General features: G+C 40.6%; 1 protein-coding gene across 2 annotated transcripts in view; it reads right to left on the minus strand.

The window, feature by feature from the left end:
* Nucleotides 1–2,297: 2,297 nt before the first annotated feature.
* Nucleotides 2,298–18,362, minus strand: part of smpdl3a (sphingomyelin phosphodiesterase acid like 3A) — a 32,946-nt gene continuing 16,881 nt past the window's right edge. Inside the window, exons 5-9 of one of the 2 annotated variants that reach the window (XM_055635724.1) lie at nucleotides 18,036–18,220; nucleotides 14,302–14,482; nucleotides 7,078–7,202; nucleotides 5,917–6,010; nucleotides 4,951–5,085 (exon numbers count right to left, since the gene is read on the minus strand). In XM_055635724.1, the coding sequence (XP_055491699.1) occupies nucleotides 5,924–6,010; nucleotides 7,078–7,202; nucleotides 14,302–14,482; nucleotides 18,036–18,220 (578 nt within the window). In that variant the 3' untranslated portion in view covers nucleotides 4,951–5,085; nucleotides 5,917–5,923. Of the gene's footprint in view, nucleotides 5,086–5,916; nucleotides 6,011–7,077; nucleotides 7,203–14,301; nucleotides 14,483–18,035; nucleotides 18,221–18,362 lie in introns of both variants that reach the window. The other variant, XM_055635723.1, reaches the window with a different exon arrangement.

Here is an 18,362-nt window from a genome sequence, read left to right on the forward strand (position 1 = left end):
CGGACAGCTGCAGGACAGGCAGCCGTTCAGGACAGCGCCTCCTCCGGAGTTTTCAGGTCATTGGTCAGCTGACGATTGTCCAAAGAGCGGGGGGCTTTCCTCTTGTAGCTGGTGATTTCTTGCAAACCCTTACAAACTGGAGAAGAGTCACTAGCTGAGAATTTGCTCCGCAACGTCTCAGAGTACCGTTCCTTGACAGCTCCGATTCCTCCTCAGCTTGTACTTTGCCTGCCTGTAGAGGTCTGCATCCCCGCTCCTGTAGGCCTCCTCTTTAGACTATCGGAGCTGTCCGAGTTCTGCAGTAAACCAGGGCTTGTTGTTGTTGAACCAGTTCCGGGTCCTAGTTGGAATGCAACTGTCCTCGCAGAAGCTGACATATGATTACATCGTGTCTGTATACTCATCGAGGCTAGTGGTTGCTTCCATGAACACATTCCAATCCACGCAGTTAAAGCAGGATTGTAGGTTCTGAATGCCCTCGCTTGTCCACCTTTTCGTTGTTCTGACCACAGGCTTAGCAGCTTTTAGTTTCTGCCTGTAGGTCTTTATAAGGTGAACTAGACAATGATCAGAGAGACCCAGAGCCGCCCGGGGAACAGAGCGATATGGGTTCTTGATTGACGTGTAACAGTGGTCAAGTGTTCTATCCCCTCTGGTGGGGCAGATAACATGAAATCTGTACTTTGGAAGGTCACGGCTGAGGTTAGGTTTGTTAAAGAATATGCTCCTATGCCAACCAGGATGTGCCAATGGGAGAAAAACTCTTCAGCCTTTGAATGAGTGATTCACCATGCATTCCTCTTGGAGATCCAGCCCTACTGAGATTTTCTGGTGCATTTGGAAGGGCCAACAGGCCTCTGGCTGAGCAAGACACTGTCTAATGCCAGGTTTATGTCTACCAGGGGTGCCGGTGCAATGGCTGCCCTGCCGGCAGTCAGTTTGTTTTTTCATTCTTTTTTTTAGTGTGTTAAAATTTGTTTTAATGTTCTTCGGTTTGCTTTATATGGGGGGAGGTAGGGGGAAGTTTTTACCTTGCCGGAGATGTGATTAATTTTCGAATCACATTCTCCGGGCTCTCTGCGGCCTACCATAGATGGAGCTAGAAGCCTCCACGGACTGACTTTGAGCCCTATTGCGGGTGGCAGACTTAACATTGAAGCCGATCCCTTGCCTGGGATCGCTCCCACCGCAGACTTTACCATCAAGAGCTCGCAGTCGGGAGAGGCCGTGTCGGGAGCTCCAACGTCGCGGAAGGCTCGACCAGCCCCAACACAAGGTTCAACCGCCCGGCACCCGGGAGCTGATTGCCTGATGAGATTTATTTTATATCACAAGACTCAGTCTCATAATGACTTCTTTGATACATGGTCCCCATGTTGATAAACAGCAATAAAAGCTTCCAAAGGTGATGGAACGACTGGAGGAAAGACTAGGTGCATTATACCTGCAATAAGGAGGCAAATAAACACACCTGAGCAATTACAAACATCTGTGAAGCCGTGTGTCCCAAACATTATGGTGCACTGAAATGTGGGGACTATATATAAACACAGCTGTAATTTCTACATGGTGGAACCAAAATGTATAAAAATAGCCTTTATTCAAATCTGACAGTGCACTTTAACCACGTGTTTTTTTCTATTACAAATCTCAAATTGTGGAGTACAGAGAGTACATAAATAAATGATGGGTCTTTGTCCCAAACATTATGGAGGGCGGTGTATTTTTAAGGTGAGATTGTAAAGATTTAAAATGGACCTTAAAGGCAACTTCTTCCCTCCAGTGGGTGGATGTATGGAATGAGCTGCCAGAAGCTGTAGAAGTGAGTAAAATTACAATGTTTAAAACGGCATTTGGTCAGGTCATGTATTTAAAAAAAAAGGTTTAGAAGGATACAGGTGAATGGGTCTCGCTCACAGACATTTGATTGGTATGATTATATAATTTGAAAGCCTCATTACACCAGATGAAGAAAATTCTCAACCCTGTTCCAAACAGTTGAAGCTATCCAGGCTAGAGCCAAGATTAGTAAAGGTAGAATTTTGTATATTTCAGTGGGATCACCTCTCATATTTATGCCCTACTTGCATTTCTTTCCCCTCAAACAACAAATCCTAAGAATCCACTTACACCATCCACGTAGGTTATTTCTGCAGCCTTAGTACAAAGAAAAGTTCAAAACACTTTTATATAATTGAATAAAGATCATGATGAAAGCAGAAGACAGGACGGTGGAAATCTGGAATAAAAGCAAAACTGGAAATACTCAACAAAACAGGCTGCATTCATGAGGTTCCATATTAAATTTGGGATTTCATAAGTTCATTTATTGTCACATACACCAATTGGTGTAGTGAAAAATCACTGGCCAGGTCAGTCATACAATTTAAAATTTGTACATTCAACAACCAGTTGTGGCTGCTTACTTTAAACATCAATGAAACAAGTTCAATGAGAAATGCTCAAGCTATCAACAATTCTCTCTTATAGCCAATGATTTCCATGTACACTCGGGAAGCAATTGTAAAATGTGCAAGTACATTTTGAATGTAAAACAAATTAAAACCAATTTAGCACACAATAGTCTTATATTGAATACAAACAGAGATAAAATGATATTTATCAATGTGCAACGAGCAGTGTTTTTACCATCAACTGCAGTGTGCGTAATCACTAGGTTACAAGACACCTTCCATCAGCAGTGAAGCACTCTTACATTTGAATATTTAATCTTGTATCAAGTACACACATTGATGTGGGGTTTGAACCAACAAGTTTCATTTGGAAGCCGAAAGTGTAAAAAAGCAAAAAAGGCCGACGTTTAATTTCTTTGCCAATAAATAAGAATTTCCTTCATAATGTTGAAAGGGTCGTTAAAATAAATGTAAATAAAGATGATTGCCTTTATTGAGAGGCAAGAATAGTAATTGAAAATTAACAAAATTTGGCCATTATGTGCTTGGCAAGAAAAAAAGACCATCCCAATCCTGTAGCCCTTCAAGTATGAAATACTCAAAATATTACGCAGGTTTCTGCCCATATAAAGTAAATTCCTGCCATACTCAGTGAAAAATGTTTCCTAAAATGTGGTCTCATCCAATCCTGTTAAATGTATGCCCCATGATACATGTTGTGGGAAACAGTTCCTTCCCATTTACTCTATCTCGACCCCTCAATTAAATATTCCCTCAGCAAGGAACCAAAATTAAAATTCAATAAAACTCTGGTTGGGCCCGAAATGGAAAGCTGAAATTTGCATTTAGAATAGGTCGAGTCCTCTTGAGATGGGGTACTGAGGAGATTCACCACAATTGGGATGCAAGAGTTTATCAGCATTGAGAGATCAGAGAAATAAAGGATTTCTCTATAAATAAAAGGGCAGAGCAGGTTAAGGGGACATTTGATGATTATGTCCAAAAATCACAGAATAGTTTTTACAGAATGAATAATGAGAAGTGTTTTAGAAGATATCAAACATTGTAAATTTAAGATAATTTAGATCATACAAAAGTACACAACTAATTGTGAACTTGGAAGAATGTTGGAAGCAGATTTGTTTTTAATTGGAAAAAATTCCAATGCAACTAGGAATGAACATCAAATGGGATTATTTAGATTACACTTTAAACACCAGCAGAGTCACAATGGGGCAAAAAGCTTATAGAAATTAGGGCAGGAGGAGGCCATTCGGCCCTTCGAGCCAGCACCCCCATTCATTGCGATCATGGCTGATCGTCCCCAATCAATAACCCGTATCCCCATATCCTTTGATTCCACTAGCCCCTAGAGCTCCATCTAACTCTCTCCTAAATCCATCCAGTGATTTGGCCTCCACTGCGCCCTGTGGCAGGGAATTCCACAAATTCACAACTCTGGGTGAAAAAGTTTCTCACCTCAGTCTTAAATGGCCTCCCCTTTATTCTAAGACTGTGGCCCCTGGTTCTGGACTCGCACAACATTGGGAACAATTTTCCTGCATCTAGTTTGTCCAGTTCTTTTATAATTTTATATGTTTCTATAAGATCCCCCCTCGTCCTTCTAAACTCCAGTGAATACAAGCCTAGTCTTTTCAATCTTTCCTCATATGACAGTCCCACCATCCCAGGGATCAATCTCGTGAACCTACGCTGCACTGCCTCAATCACAAGGATGTCCTTCCTCAAATTAGGAGACCAAAACTGTACACAATACTCCTGATGTGGTCTTACCAGAGCCCTATACAACTGCAGAAGAATCTTTCTACTCCTATACTGAAATCCTCTTGTTATGAAGACCAACATTCCATTAGCTTTCTTCACTGCCTGCTGTAACCTGCACGACAACTTTCAGCGACCGATGTACAAGGACGCCCAGGTCTCGCTGTACCTCCCCCTTACCTAACCCCATTTGAGATAACTATGGAATATATCGACTCCAACACCCTAAAGAAATTTACAGCTCCAAAATAAAAGTACACAAAATAAAATTGCATCAAAGAAATTCACTGGATTACAATAAGAAAAATAGAATGTTGGGAAAATCTGAATCAGAAACACACTTTATTTGCCAAGTATGTTTTGCAACATACGAGGAATTTCATTTGTCAGGTCAGTCATACAATTAAAAGCAACAGATCACTCAAAAACACATTTTAACATGAACATCCACCACAATACAAATTAATCAGAATATGCACCCAACAAAATAAAGTACAAGATAAACAAGGTAATAGCCTGCCAGGAAATGTAAAATAAAATGTTCATTTTTACAATCTTTATCAATCTAATTTCTAGAAAATTTTTATTTTAGTCCCTTTAGAATGCAGTTTGTGTATGAAGTGCTATCTAAATATCTTATACCACATATCTGTTTCATCTTACAAAGGCCAACACATTTCTTACTTGGATCATAACTGACCAAATAATGGTTGTAATACATATGAAATTTCTCACTTTGTGCCATTATGAACCGATCAGTTAAGTCCAATAAACACTGTGGTTGCAGATCTTTTATGCCATAGGCGGATGTCATGCTGTATTCCAACTTCCAGTCAGGCTTTTTCTTCTCATTTGCTTCAGTGAGGTTCATGTAATACTGCCAGAAATCCTGCAAGAGAAATAACATTTCTCCACTAAACTTTCAGATAGGTAGCTAAAAGCTTGTTTCTAATAGATTTGAAAAGCAAGTTTCTCTCTCATCTCTCTAGTCCCACATTTCCCACTCATTTAGTTTAGTTTAGAGAGACAGCGCGGAAACAGGCCCTTCGGCCCACTGAGTCCACACTGACTAACGATCCCCGCCCATTAACACATGCCTACACACACTAGGGACAATTTACACTTATACCAAATATACAAGCCAAAGCCAGTTAACCAACAAAACATTGGAGTTTGGGAGGAAACCCTACATCTCTGAGAAAACCCATGTGGTCACAGGGAGAACATAAAACTCTGTACGGACAGCACCAGGGGTCAGGATCGAACCTGGGTCTCTGGTGCTGGATGCCCTGTAAGGTAGCAACTCTACCGCTGTGCCATCTTTTTTTTTAATAAAAAGCTTGCATTCACACCAAGCAAAAAAAAAAACCATCTCCCTCAACAACGCACCCCATCACACCACCACCAATAAACTCCTGAAAACATCCTTTTTAAAGTGCGAGGGCTGTCATAAAAGATTTGGCTGAGACAACTAATATGCCAGGTATATTTACTACACACTTTACTGACATTGTAACCGTTGCACGTTTTACAGCAAGCAACCAGATGGATTTACTACAAAATAAGTATAATATCAATTGCACTAATCAATCCTGGGCTGAGAAGCCCCAGGTTAGAACTGCATCTTCTCTCTGTGACTGGCAGCAATTCAAGCTGTCTGGCCAACAGGGCTACCTACCCCTTACCCCTGTCACGAATGCATTCACCACATTGGTCCCACCTCTTGGTTAAATTCTGCAGTACTGATGGCTGCATATGAGATTAAGTGACAGCAGCTGTTTTCTATGCTCTTGTTCCTTAACACTGCCTTTCAGCTGGAAAGAGCAGAGAGAATATTGATGAGGTTTTTGCCAGTACTCATACAAAAAGGATGGGGGAGGGGGGGTTAGGATGTTATTCCTTGGAGTGCAGGAGACAGAGGGATGATCGTATAGAGGTGTACAAAATCATGAGAGGAATAGATCTGGTGAATACACAGTCTTTTACCCAGAGTAGGGGAATCAAAAACCAGAGGACATAGGTTTAAAGCAAGAATGGAAAGATTTAATAGGAACCTGAGAGCAGCTTTTCCCACACAGAAGATGCTGGATATATGGAACAAGCTGCCAGAGGAGGTAGTTGATGCAGGTACTACAATATTTAAAAGTAACTTGGACAGGTACATAAATAAGGACAATTTAGAGGGATTTGGGCCATGAGCTGATTTGGGCCATGAGCTGGCAAATGTGACTAGCTGAGGAAGGCATCTTGGTTATTATGGACGTTGGGCCCAAGGACCCGTTCCATGATGTACGACACTGACTACCTGACCAAGCTGGATTTCTCAGGTATCCGGAGAAGCGGCAGCACAGGACACTGGTGATAAGTGAATGAAACGCCCCAATTAAGGAATCCATTCTACATACAGCAAGGCCCAAACAAAATCTCCTCAATTCGCTAGGATGAGATCCAACTTTCAAAGAATAAACTCAAAACCATCCATGACAAAGTATCCCATTTGACAGGCATCTTGTCAAGAGCCCGAACATCAATTCACTCCACGATCATGATTAGCAACTTAGCAAGTGATACATAAATAGGTGGCATCATAAACAGTGAATCAAAAGGTGCTGGAGTATCTCAGAAGACAATGCAGCATTTGTGAAAAGAAGATTATTGACGTTTTGGGTCAGGACTGTTCTTCAAACTGATGTCCTAAGTTTGAAGAAGAATTGACTTCTTTGTTTCATATACGTTTTTGTATTTTTATAAATTAATTTTTTTAATCAGAAAATTGATCCTCCCTTAAAATCAGTGCAACTTTGTCAAAATGGACACAATTTTCAGATTCCACTCATTTCTGAATGCCAATTCAGACTGCTTACAATAAGCAGCAACTTACCAGCAAGCTGTAATCCTGTATGTCGTACTTATACAGGCGAAAGCCTGGGTTGTTGGATACTTGCTCCAAAAATCCTTTATGAGGAGTTACAGCAGGTGCCACAAACAAAGAGTTAACTGGATTGCCTAGTTGGGAAATAAATCAGTGACTTTGTAATATTAATATTTACACATCAAAATTATATTCCTTCCAATATTGCCATTTTTTAATAGAAATCAAAAATAATACATTTAAGAAAAGATGAAATGGATTACAAAATGCAGAATTCATAGCCAAAACTTTTACAATCATAATATAAATTAATCTGTTATCAGCAAATGCATCTTCAACATTGTCAGTTTGGCTCAGATGAAAATGTTTTACCTCTAATAAGGAGTTTTAGTCCAGCGAAAGGATTAAATGTATAACTGGAGTGGAGTATCAGTGGAGTGTTGAGGGACTTTGAAATCTTTCTACTGAGACATTAATGCAAGGCCTCAGCTGACATTTTATAAACAATAGGTGCAGGAGTTGGCCATTCGGCTCTTCGAGCCAGCAATGCCATTCACTCTGACCATGGCTAATCATCCACAATCAGTACCCCGTTCCTGCCTTCTCCACATATCCCTTGACTCCACAAATATTAACTCTATCTAACTCTCTTGAAAGCACCCAGAGAATCGGCCTCCACTGCCTGCTGAGGCACAGATTTCCACAGATTCACAACTCTCTGGGTGAAAACGTTTTTCCTAATTTCCATTCTAAATGGCCTACCCCTTATTCTTAAATTGTTGCCACTGGTTCTGGACTCCCACAACATCTGGAGCACGTTTCCTGCCTTTAACGTGTTCAATCCCTCAATAATCTTATATGTTTCAATAGGATCCCTTCTCATCCTTCTAAACTCCAGTATACAAGCCCAGTCGCTCCATTCTTTCAACATATGACAGTCCCGGCATCATGAGAATTAACCTCGTGAACCTATGCTGCACTCCCTCAATAGCAAGAATTTCTTTCCTCAAGTTTAGCGACCAAAACTACACACAATACTCCAGGTGTGGTCTCACCGGGGCCCTGTACAACTGCAGAAGGACCTCTTTGTTCCTATACTCAACTCCTCCTGTTATGAAGGCCAACATGACATTCGCTTTCTTCACTGCCTGCTGTACCTGCATGCTTACTTTCAGTGACTGATGTACAAGGACACCCAGGTCTCGTTGCACCTCCCCTTTTCCTAATCTGACACCATTCAGATAATAATCTGCCCTCCTGTTCTTGCCACCAAAGGGGATAACCTCACATTTATCCACATTAAACTATATCGGCCATGCATCTGCCCACTGACACAACCTGTCCAAGTCACCCTGCATCCTCCCAGGTTTGTGTCATTTGTAAATTTGCTAATGTTACTTTTAATTCCTTCATCTAAATCATTAATATATATTGTAAATAGCTGCAGTCCCAGCACCGAGCCTTGTAGTACCCCACTAGTCACTGCCTGCCATTCTGAAAGGGACCCGTATCTGTGTGCCAACCAATTTTCTATCCATGTCAGTACCCTACCCCCAATACCATGTGCTCTAATTTTGCCCACTAATCTCCTATGTGGGACTTTATCAAAGGCTTTCTGAAAGTCCAGGTACACTACATCCACTGGCTCTCCCTTGTCCATTTTCCTAGTTAGTTACTTCCTCAAAAAATTCTAGAAGATTAGTCAAGCATGATTTCCCCTTCGTAAATTCATGCTGACTCGGACCGATCCTATTATTGCTATCCAAATGTGCCGTTTTTTATATTTGACACCAGCATCTTCCCCACCACTGATGTCAGGCTAACTGGTCTATAATTCCATGTTTTCTCTCCCCCTCCTTTCTTAAAAAGTTGGATAAAATTAGCTACCCTCCAATCCCCAGGAACTGATCCTGAATCTATAGAACTTTGGGAAATGATCACAAATGCATCCACGATTTCTAGAGCCACCTCCTTAAGTACCCCGGGATGCAGTCCCATCAGTCTACCCAGCACCATTTCCTGCCAAATGTGAATTTCCTTCAGTTCCTCTGGACACTAGTACATCTGGGAGATTGTATCGGTCTTCACTTACAAAGACACAAACAAAGTACCTGTTCAACTCGTCTGCCATTTCCTTGTTCCCAATAATAAAATCACCTGTTTCTGTCTTCAAGTGACCCACATTTGTCTTAACTAATTCTTTCCTCCTCACATACCTAAAGAAGCTTTTACTATCATCCTTTATATAGCAATGTTACAACATTTTGAGATTTTAAAAATCAAGTCTGCAATTTATCCCATCAAATAAAGCATAAAAAGAAGTTTAATTTGACACCTAATTCACATTCATATCTTCAGTATTAAAAAGGTTATGGCCATTTTCATACTCTGGAATTAGCATCTTGTTCCCTATTGCTTTTCCATTGACTTAAAACAAAAGCTGTGATCAAGGAAAGTCAAATGCCCATAACTTTCTTAAAAATTAATTTCAGTTATTATAGATTGAAGCATTCTGAAACAAATATGAAACAATCTTACTTGGATGACCTGAAATTAAACCATATAATTAGTTAGTTACCTAATTGTAGCTAATTACAAAATTCAATTACTAGATCTAAACATCTATCCATTTCTTAAGAAAAGGTTAACATTAAAAAAAAGCCTAAGTGTCCAAATAACATTCACACAAGAATTCACAATATAACATGATTATTAAATCTCATTGTCATGAATTTATAGGCCAAATGGAAGGAATTTAGTGTTTAATTCTTGTAAATTAATGGGCATTTAAATCATCTTGCGGGTGGGGTTTTGTGGAACGCGCTGGTTTGGAACGTTGCGGTTGCAGTGAATTTAATCCTCATATCGCCGGAAAAATACTGCCGGTTCGTATATTTACTTAATGACATTTTCGCAACTTGAAATTTTGATTGAAGGCATCCTAAGATGCAAGTTTATATGAAAGAAATAAACGGCATATCTTGCCTTGTCCCCTACATGAGATCCAGCCCATTGTCAGTGTTGACAGCATTTGAAGATGATTTTATTTACTCTAGCAATTAAATGATCCAGCACTAATTTTAATAAACTTAATAAAACGGCAGTCGAAGCGATTTTTCTTTAGCTACTAAACAGCCTGTCAGAGATCGATTTGAATATCGCATTTTAAACCCGCCCCCTTCTCAAAGGCGCCAAAGTCGCGCACACGGGCAGGGGCAGAAATGCAGCGCCGCTGAAGGTAAGTTTTGTAACATACCTACTTTATATTTTTTGTCCAGCTTATCTTTGTACCTCATCTTTTCTCCCCGTGTTGCCTTTTTAGTTATCTTCTGTTGCTCTTTAAAAGTTTCTCAATCCTCTGGCTTCCTGCTCATCTTTGCCATGTTATACTTCTCTTTTATTTTTATACTGTCCTCGACTTCCCTTGTCAGCCACGGTCCCTTCTTACTCCGCTTAGAATCTTTCTTCCTCTTTGGAATGAACTGACCCTGGACCTTCTGTATTATTCCCAGAAATACCTGCCATTGTTGTTCCACCTTCATCCCTGCTAGGGTCCCTTTCCAGTCAAATTTGGCCAGCTCCTACCTCATGCCTCCATAGTCCCCTTTGCTCAACTGTAATATTGACACTTCTGATTTTCCCTTCTCACTCTCAAATTGTAGATTAAAACGTATCATATTATGGTGACTACCTCCTAATGGCTTATTTACCTTGAGTTCCCTTATCAAATCCGGTTCATGACACAACACTAAATCCAGAATTGCCTTCTTCGAGGTAGGCTCCAGTACAAGTTGCTCTAAGAATTCATCCCGGAGGCATTCCACAAAGTCCCTTTCTTGGGGTCCAGTGTCAACTTGATTTTCCCAGTCTACCTGCATGTTGAAATCTCCCATGACCACTGTGGCATTACCTTTGCTACATTCCAATTTTAACTATTGATTCAACTTACACCCTATATCCAGGCTACTGTATGGGGGCCCGTAGATACTCCCATTAGGGTATTTTACCCTTACAATTCCTCAGTGCTATCCATACTGACTCTACATCTCCGGATTCTGTCACCCCTCGCAAGAGACTGACTTTTATTCCTTACCAACAGAGCTACCCCAACCCCTCTGCCCACCTCTTTGTGTTTTCGATAGGACGTATACCCCTGGATATTCAGTTCCCAGCCCTGGTCCTCTTGCAGCCATGTCTCTGTAATTGCACACAAACTGGAGGGCTTTCCCAATATACTATTTCCATGCAGTAGCTATCATCTCCAAAACAAATAAGCTAATCATTCATCTGAAAACTGTGATATAATAGCGATAGTGAAGATAGCTGTGGAAAAATTGCAGCAGGATCTTGAGTGATTGGCCCGGTTGTTGATGGAAGTTAATACAGAGAAATGAGATGATGCATTTTGGGAAGTCTAACATGGGCAGGACCTACACAGTGAATGGTAGGGCTCTGTTTTATAGGGCAGAACGATTTAAGAGTGCAGGTGCATGGTTCCTTGAAGGTGGAGTGGCAGGTAAATAGGGTGGTCAAAAAGGCGTATGGCACATTGGCCTTCATCAGTCAAAGTGAGTATAGAAGTTGAGAGGTCATGTTACAGTTGTATAAGACGTGGTGAGGCCGCATTTAGAGTATTGTGTTCAGTTCTGGGCACCATGTTATAGGAAAGATGTACAGAGAATATTTACATGGATGTTGCCAGGGCTAGAGGGTCTGAGCTAAAGGAAGAGGTTGAGCAGGCTGGGACTATTTCTTGGAGTGCAGGAGGATGGAGGGTGATCTTATTGACGTGTATAAAATCATTGGAGGAATAGATCGGATAGATGCATAGTCTCTTGCCCAGAGTAGGTGAATCGAGGACCAGAGGACATAGGTTTAAGGTGAAGCGAAAAAGATTTAATGAGAATCTGAGGGGTGACTTTTACCACACAACGAATGGTGGGTGTATGGAACAAGCAGCCAGAGGCAGTTGAGGCAGTGACTATCCCAACATTTAAGAAACAGTCAGACAGGTACACGGATAGGACAGGGATATGGACAAAACAGGCAGATGGGACTAGCGTAGCTGGTACATGTTGGCCAGTGTGAGCAAATTGAGGCAAGGGGTCTGTTTCCTCACTGTATCATTCTATGTTAGCAGGTCATGCTGTGAATAAATTAGCTGCTATATTAATTTTTCACAGAAGAATAGTGGCAACATCTCATATTAATTCATTGTAAGTGAAGTAGTATTAGATTGTTATTAAGGCATTACAAACTGTTAGTGTCTACCTTTCTTTCAGGTGACACCCCACATTTCCTTTGCTGGGCTGCTTACAAGGCCCACCAATAATTCTTTATGGTGCGTACAAACTATACATCAGGAATATTACACACAGCAAAAAATATATAAACTCGACTTCATCTGAAATGCAATAGTTTTGAATCTCTTTCTGTCTAACTCACCATCTATTGTAATTATTTCATCCTTGCCCATACAGTGGAGGTTTTCTAAACAATTTTGCTCAGCTAAAAACCGATGTGTATACAGTTTTAACGTTCCCAAAGTTTCAAAATAAACACTCAGAACATTAATTTTGATCTCAGAATCTAAAAAATTGTAATGTATTATTTTCATCGCTCTTCCAACCACAAGGAATTTTCATGCACTAATTGTATTGAAGTAAATTGCATCTTGGATTAGATCAAGGTCATGCTGAGTTAGAGCTATGCAGTACTTCTTTCAGAGAAGTGAAGGAGAACAAACTAAAAAGGATGATAGGATAGTAGCAGCTAACATAAAAAGGAATCAAAACACATTTTACAAAACAAGCGGGTAGAACAAAGAAAAGCAGATTAGGGATCAAAAAATATATACAAATGATGGAAGAGGGCTTTGCAGAGATATTAAATTAGTACATTATCTCTTTTGACCAAGGAAGATGGTGCTGCCACAATTATAGCAATCATAAATGACAATGAATGCATGAAAAGCTGATTAAGGAGTGGTGCTTCAATCAGTGCAGATTGGTATGAACAGTAATTCCAATGCACAGAAACACAAGAGGGTGGACTCAGCCCAGTCCATAACGTGCAAAACCCTCCCTACCAACAAAAAACATCTACATTAGGAGCTGCCTCAGGACAGCATTATATTTCACCACGGAACCCCACCATCCAGTAAGTGGGCAAGTACAGAGGCTTGAAGTTCCACACAACCAGGCTCAGGAACAGCTACTTTCCTAATAGTAATTGACCTTACTTTCTTAGTGGGAATGCTATTCCGACCTCAGGAACATTAGGGACCATCTCTTATAATACTGCTGACTTAGTTTTTTCTAAACGTGTATTTTTGTATTAATATTTTACTCTTCATTCTTTTTATCTTGTGTAAATTATGTATAATTTAATGTTTTTGTATGATGTTTTAGTCTAATGTGCATGCAGTGCTGCTGCAAACAAGATTATCATTGTACCTGTACTTCACCATACTTGTGCGTATGGCAATAAACTCCACTAGACTCAACTTGACTATCTAACACTTAGCTGCATTTAGGTTGATAAGTGACCAGGGCTAGAAGGGAAGCTGGAAGCCACACCTCCATGAGAGGTACAGTGGCTGAGCAGAGTGGGTATCGCATTGCTACCCGGAAACTTATAAAATGCACAGAAAAAACTTGGCAATAGCAACACAGATTGTTTAAGATTGGAGTTAAATATGAATAATTATTACTCAGACTAAAGGAGTTCATGCAAAGTACTTCCTCCATCAAAGTACCAGTAGCCACAAGAGACTGTAGACGCTGGAGTCTTGGGCAAGGAATAAACTGCTGAAGGAACTCAGAAAATGGTGGGACCCGATCCAAAACACCACCTGCTGATTTACTTCCACAGATGCGGCCTAGGGCTGTTCCTCCAGCATTGTTTTTTGCTCAAAGTACATTTTGCTCAAACGCTGCTTTTGTTGACATATAATGACTTGGACGCCATTTCAAAATAATCTCCTGTCAATACATGGAAATGTAGCAAAAATTGTAAGAGAATAATGATAATCTGGAGTTGAGAGGCAGGCTGGTGTAATGAGTTCACAAAGCAGATTGCAGATAAGTACACTGATACATACGAGCTGGAAGAATGAGGGAAGACAATTTAATATAATGGACACAATTCTAAAAGGCTGCAGAAACAGGACAACTGACGCATGTTCACTGAAAGAATTAAGAAACCAATTAAATCAATATATTAAAGTATTACCTTGATCATCCAGAAGGACCATTATACTATCCTTGTGAGTGTGGCCATAAAACTGACCAACAATGACATTGCTGTACTTGCGAAGAATTTGCACCAATCTCTCATTGTCCTTCTCCCTCACTGCAGTGGTACTCAGACAACCTGGCAAGTAGCCTGGAGGAACATGTCCTATGAGATAAACCTAGAAGAAAGTACATTAATTATTTTATGGGAATAAACCAATTGGCTAGGAATCACATTTATTTTGTTACAATACAAGAGTGGTCATGAGATCTGAAACTCATTTTATAGTCAAGACAAGAATGTATGATAACCGGAGCAATAATAAGCCATCAAGCCCCTGAAATCTGCTCTGCCATTCAATATGATCATGGCTGATCCTGCCTCAGCTCCTCTTTGCCAGTTCCTCATAACTATCAAATCCTCAATCTTTTATCCTAACATTAATTATATCTAATGATATAAGAGTCCACATTGAGAATGCTGGATGCAGTAGATGAGGCTGGAGGAGTTGTACCTGGAGGAACTGCTGGGATCCCTGCATGGATGTGAGGGAAGAGGTACAGGAGCAGCTACATCTAATTCAGTGGCTGGGGAAAGTACCCAGGGAGTGTTAGCCAGAGTGGGAAAGGATGTGTGAACCAAGATATTGCGGAGGGAGCGCTCTGCAGAAGTGTGTAGGATGACAATAGACAAAAGGTGCAGGAGTAGGCCATGCGGCCCTTCGAGCCAGCACCGCCATTCAATGTGATCATGGCTGATCATCCACAATCAGCACCCCATTCCTGCCTTCTCCCCATATCCCCCGACTCCGCTATCCCTAAGAGCTCTATCTAACTCTCTCTTGAAAGCATCCAGAGAACCAGCCTCCACCACCCTCTGAGGCAGAGAATTCAACACTCACAATTCTCTGTGTGAAAAGTGTTTCCTCATCTCCGTTCTAAATGGCTTACCCCTTATTCTTAAACTGTGGCCCCTAGTTCGGGACTTCCCCCAACATCAGGAACATGTTTCCTCCCTTTAACGTGTCCAAACCCTTAATAATCTTATATGTTTCAATAAGATCCTCTCTCATTCCTCTAAACTCCAGAGTATACAAGCTCAGCTGCTCCATTCTCTCAACATATGACAGCCCCGTCATCCTGGGAATTAACCTTGTACACCTACGCTGCAGTCCCTCAATAGCAAGAATGCCCTTCCTCAAATTAGGGGACCAAAACTGCACACAATACTCCAGGTGTGGTCTCATTAGGGCCGTATACAACTGCAGGACCTCTTTGCTCCTCTTCCTCTTGTTATGAAGGCCAACATGCCATTCACTTTCTTCACTGCCTGCTGTACCTGCATGCTTACTTTAATTGACTGATGAACAAGGATCCTCAGATTCCATTGTACTGCCCCTTTTCCCAACTTGACATCATTTAGATAATAATCTGCCTTCCTGTTTTTGCTACCAAAGTGGATTACTCACATTTATTCACATTAAACTGCATCTTCCATGCATCGGCCCACTCACCCAACCCGTCCAAGTCGCCTTGCATTCTCGTAGCATCCTCCTCACAGTTCACACTGTCACCCAACTTTGTGTCATCTGTAAATTTGCTAATGTTACTTTGAATCCCTTCATCTAAATCATTGATGTATATTGTAAATAGCTGCGGTCCCAGCACAGAGCCCTGCGGTACCCCACTAGTCACTGCCTGCCACTCTGAAAGGGACCCGTTAATCCCTATTCTTTGTTTTCTGTCTGCCAAACAATTTTCTATCCATGGCAGCACTCTACCCCCAATACCATGCACACTAAATTTGCCCACTAAACTCCTATGTGGTGCCTTAGCAAGGAACTGCAGATGCTGGTTTAAACCAAAGATAGACACAAAAAGCTGGAGTAACTCAGCGGGCCAGGCAGCATCTCTAGAGAGAAGGAATGGGTAATGTTTCAGGTCGAGACGCTTTTTCGGACGAAGGCTGGTGATGGGAACAATTTGAAGGTGGCAGCAATCTCAGAGAAGGTTTTGATGGATGCAGAGGCTGGTGGAGTGCTGCCTGATCCGCTGAGTTACTCCAGCACTGTGTCTTTTTTTTTATTTTCAAGAAAGCTGCCTTCCCTAAAGCAATTTTCCAAAAAACATAAAGATATAGTTTTTGATTATTCAACACCGTAGATGGATCCTGTGTGACCTCACTGGCAATGGAAGAGGCCCAGGATAGAACATTCATTATGGAAATTAGAAATATGGAAATTGACATTGCCCTATATGTGATGACTGCATACTTTGTGTATGTTATGCAAAACAAATCATTTCTCTGTGATATGATAATGATCTATCTTTATTTCTATCTATCATTAAGCAAAGTTTGGATCAGATTTGTTCCCTTGTATGGGTTATGCCATTTTTAACCAGAGTCTGCCTTAACCTCTAAAGTGCTCACAACATTAACCAGTTGAGCAGTTGTTTGCTGCACTCTCTACTTGTAATTCTTAAAACACTTAATTTTCAACTGCCATTAAAAAGCATATTATGCCATTTATTCACTGTAAGAATACAAAAAGAAATAGGACAAAACGAAAGAAATTGCAGGCATTTACAAAACAAGATATGGGGATACAGTGTTTTCGGGACATTTACTGCCAATAAGCTGTGAAACATCTTGTGTTGTGACTCATTCTCAAAGTAAAAGGAAAGAATAGAAGTTCATACATGAAGGCCACTAACTTGTAGACAAAATAGGGGAATCATGTGGGATCTGCAGCTGAAAAAGTTTTAAAAAAATACCCACTTTCCCACCAATAGATTATATATAGATACTTTTTTTTTTTAAATCACTTAATGGACAACTCTTAAATATTATAAAGAAACAAATTAAGTCGTGAAAAAAAGTAGATTTTACTTTAATAAAAAAATCCCTAAATGCCCTACAGTATCTAAGGTATTGTAAAATCAAAGGATTACTCATTAAATAAATAGGATCTAATGTATTTGTACCAACCAGTCAGGAATTAAAGCTGTCCTTGACTGACAACACTGTGACCCAGCAAATGTCAACAACAGACTATGACAAAATTCACAAAGGTACTCAACCCACTTTATTCTGAGAAATGATGGCATTTTTAACTCAGCTGAGCTGTTGGGTTCCATATATTTAATGTGCTAGGAACTATTAAGCCATTTGGAAGGTCTAACTAAAATGGGTGGCGACTTATACACGGTGTATATAATCAATCAGTCTTCCCAAACTGTGGGTTGCATTATCAGCTGGGGTGCATCAAACACATCATGTTGCCTTGGTTATAGGACCTCATGTCAGACAGACTTTGTCCTGGATACCAGAGACGGAGGGCGGTGGTTGGGGAAGTGAAGAAAGGGCAGGGGCATGTTGGGGAGGGGCGCATCTCACACAAGAGTCAGCAAGAGAGGGAAAAAAAGAAAATGCTTCTGTCTTTTCTCCATCCCTCTCCTCTACCATTCACTCTTAATCCTGGGCTGATATCACTGTGCCCTCGTTCCCTTTGCTTCTGCATGCAAGACCTCACTGCATGTTCCAAGTGATACACCCCACAAACATGGAGAGCCAGACACAGGAACAACATGTACACCAAATTACATGGTGTGTCATGAATTAATTTACAAAATAAAACCTCAATTACATCAATATTAAATTGTTAACTGGCAAATTATAAAGGATTATTTGCTCCAACGATGTTCTATTTTGAACACGAGAAATAGATTTACCTTCTCTTTATTTTTCTGAGCTCTCTTCAATATTACTTCGAACCACTCAAACTGCCCTGCAGGATCTGGCAATTTCTCTGTCACTTTATTTGGACCGTAGTACAAATTTGTATTCAGGCTGATTATCCGGAGTGTTTGCTTATGCTGAGTAGCATTAACATTAAGGACCTGGGTGTAGAAACCACCTATAGGAAGAGGAAATCAAACTGAAATGTACAGTTAAAATAACTAAAGATTAAGTAATCTAATCTCCTCCCCATTAATGAAGGGTTGAACTTTATCACTAAGACAGCAGGAGACACCTGTTTAGAGATACAAGGGACGGCA

This window comes from Leucoraja erinacea, chromosome 5, assembly GCF_028641065.1.
Source record: "Leucoraja erinacea ecotype New England chromosome 5, Leri_hhj_1, whole genome shotgun sequence".
In the NCBI taxonomy this organism is placed as follows: Eukaryota; Metazoa; Chordata; class Chondrichthyes; order Rajiformes; family Rajidae; genus Leucoraja; species Leucoraja erinaceus.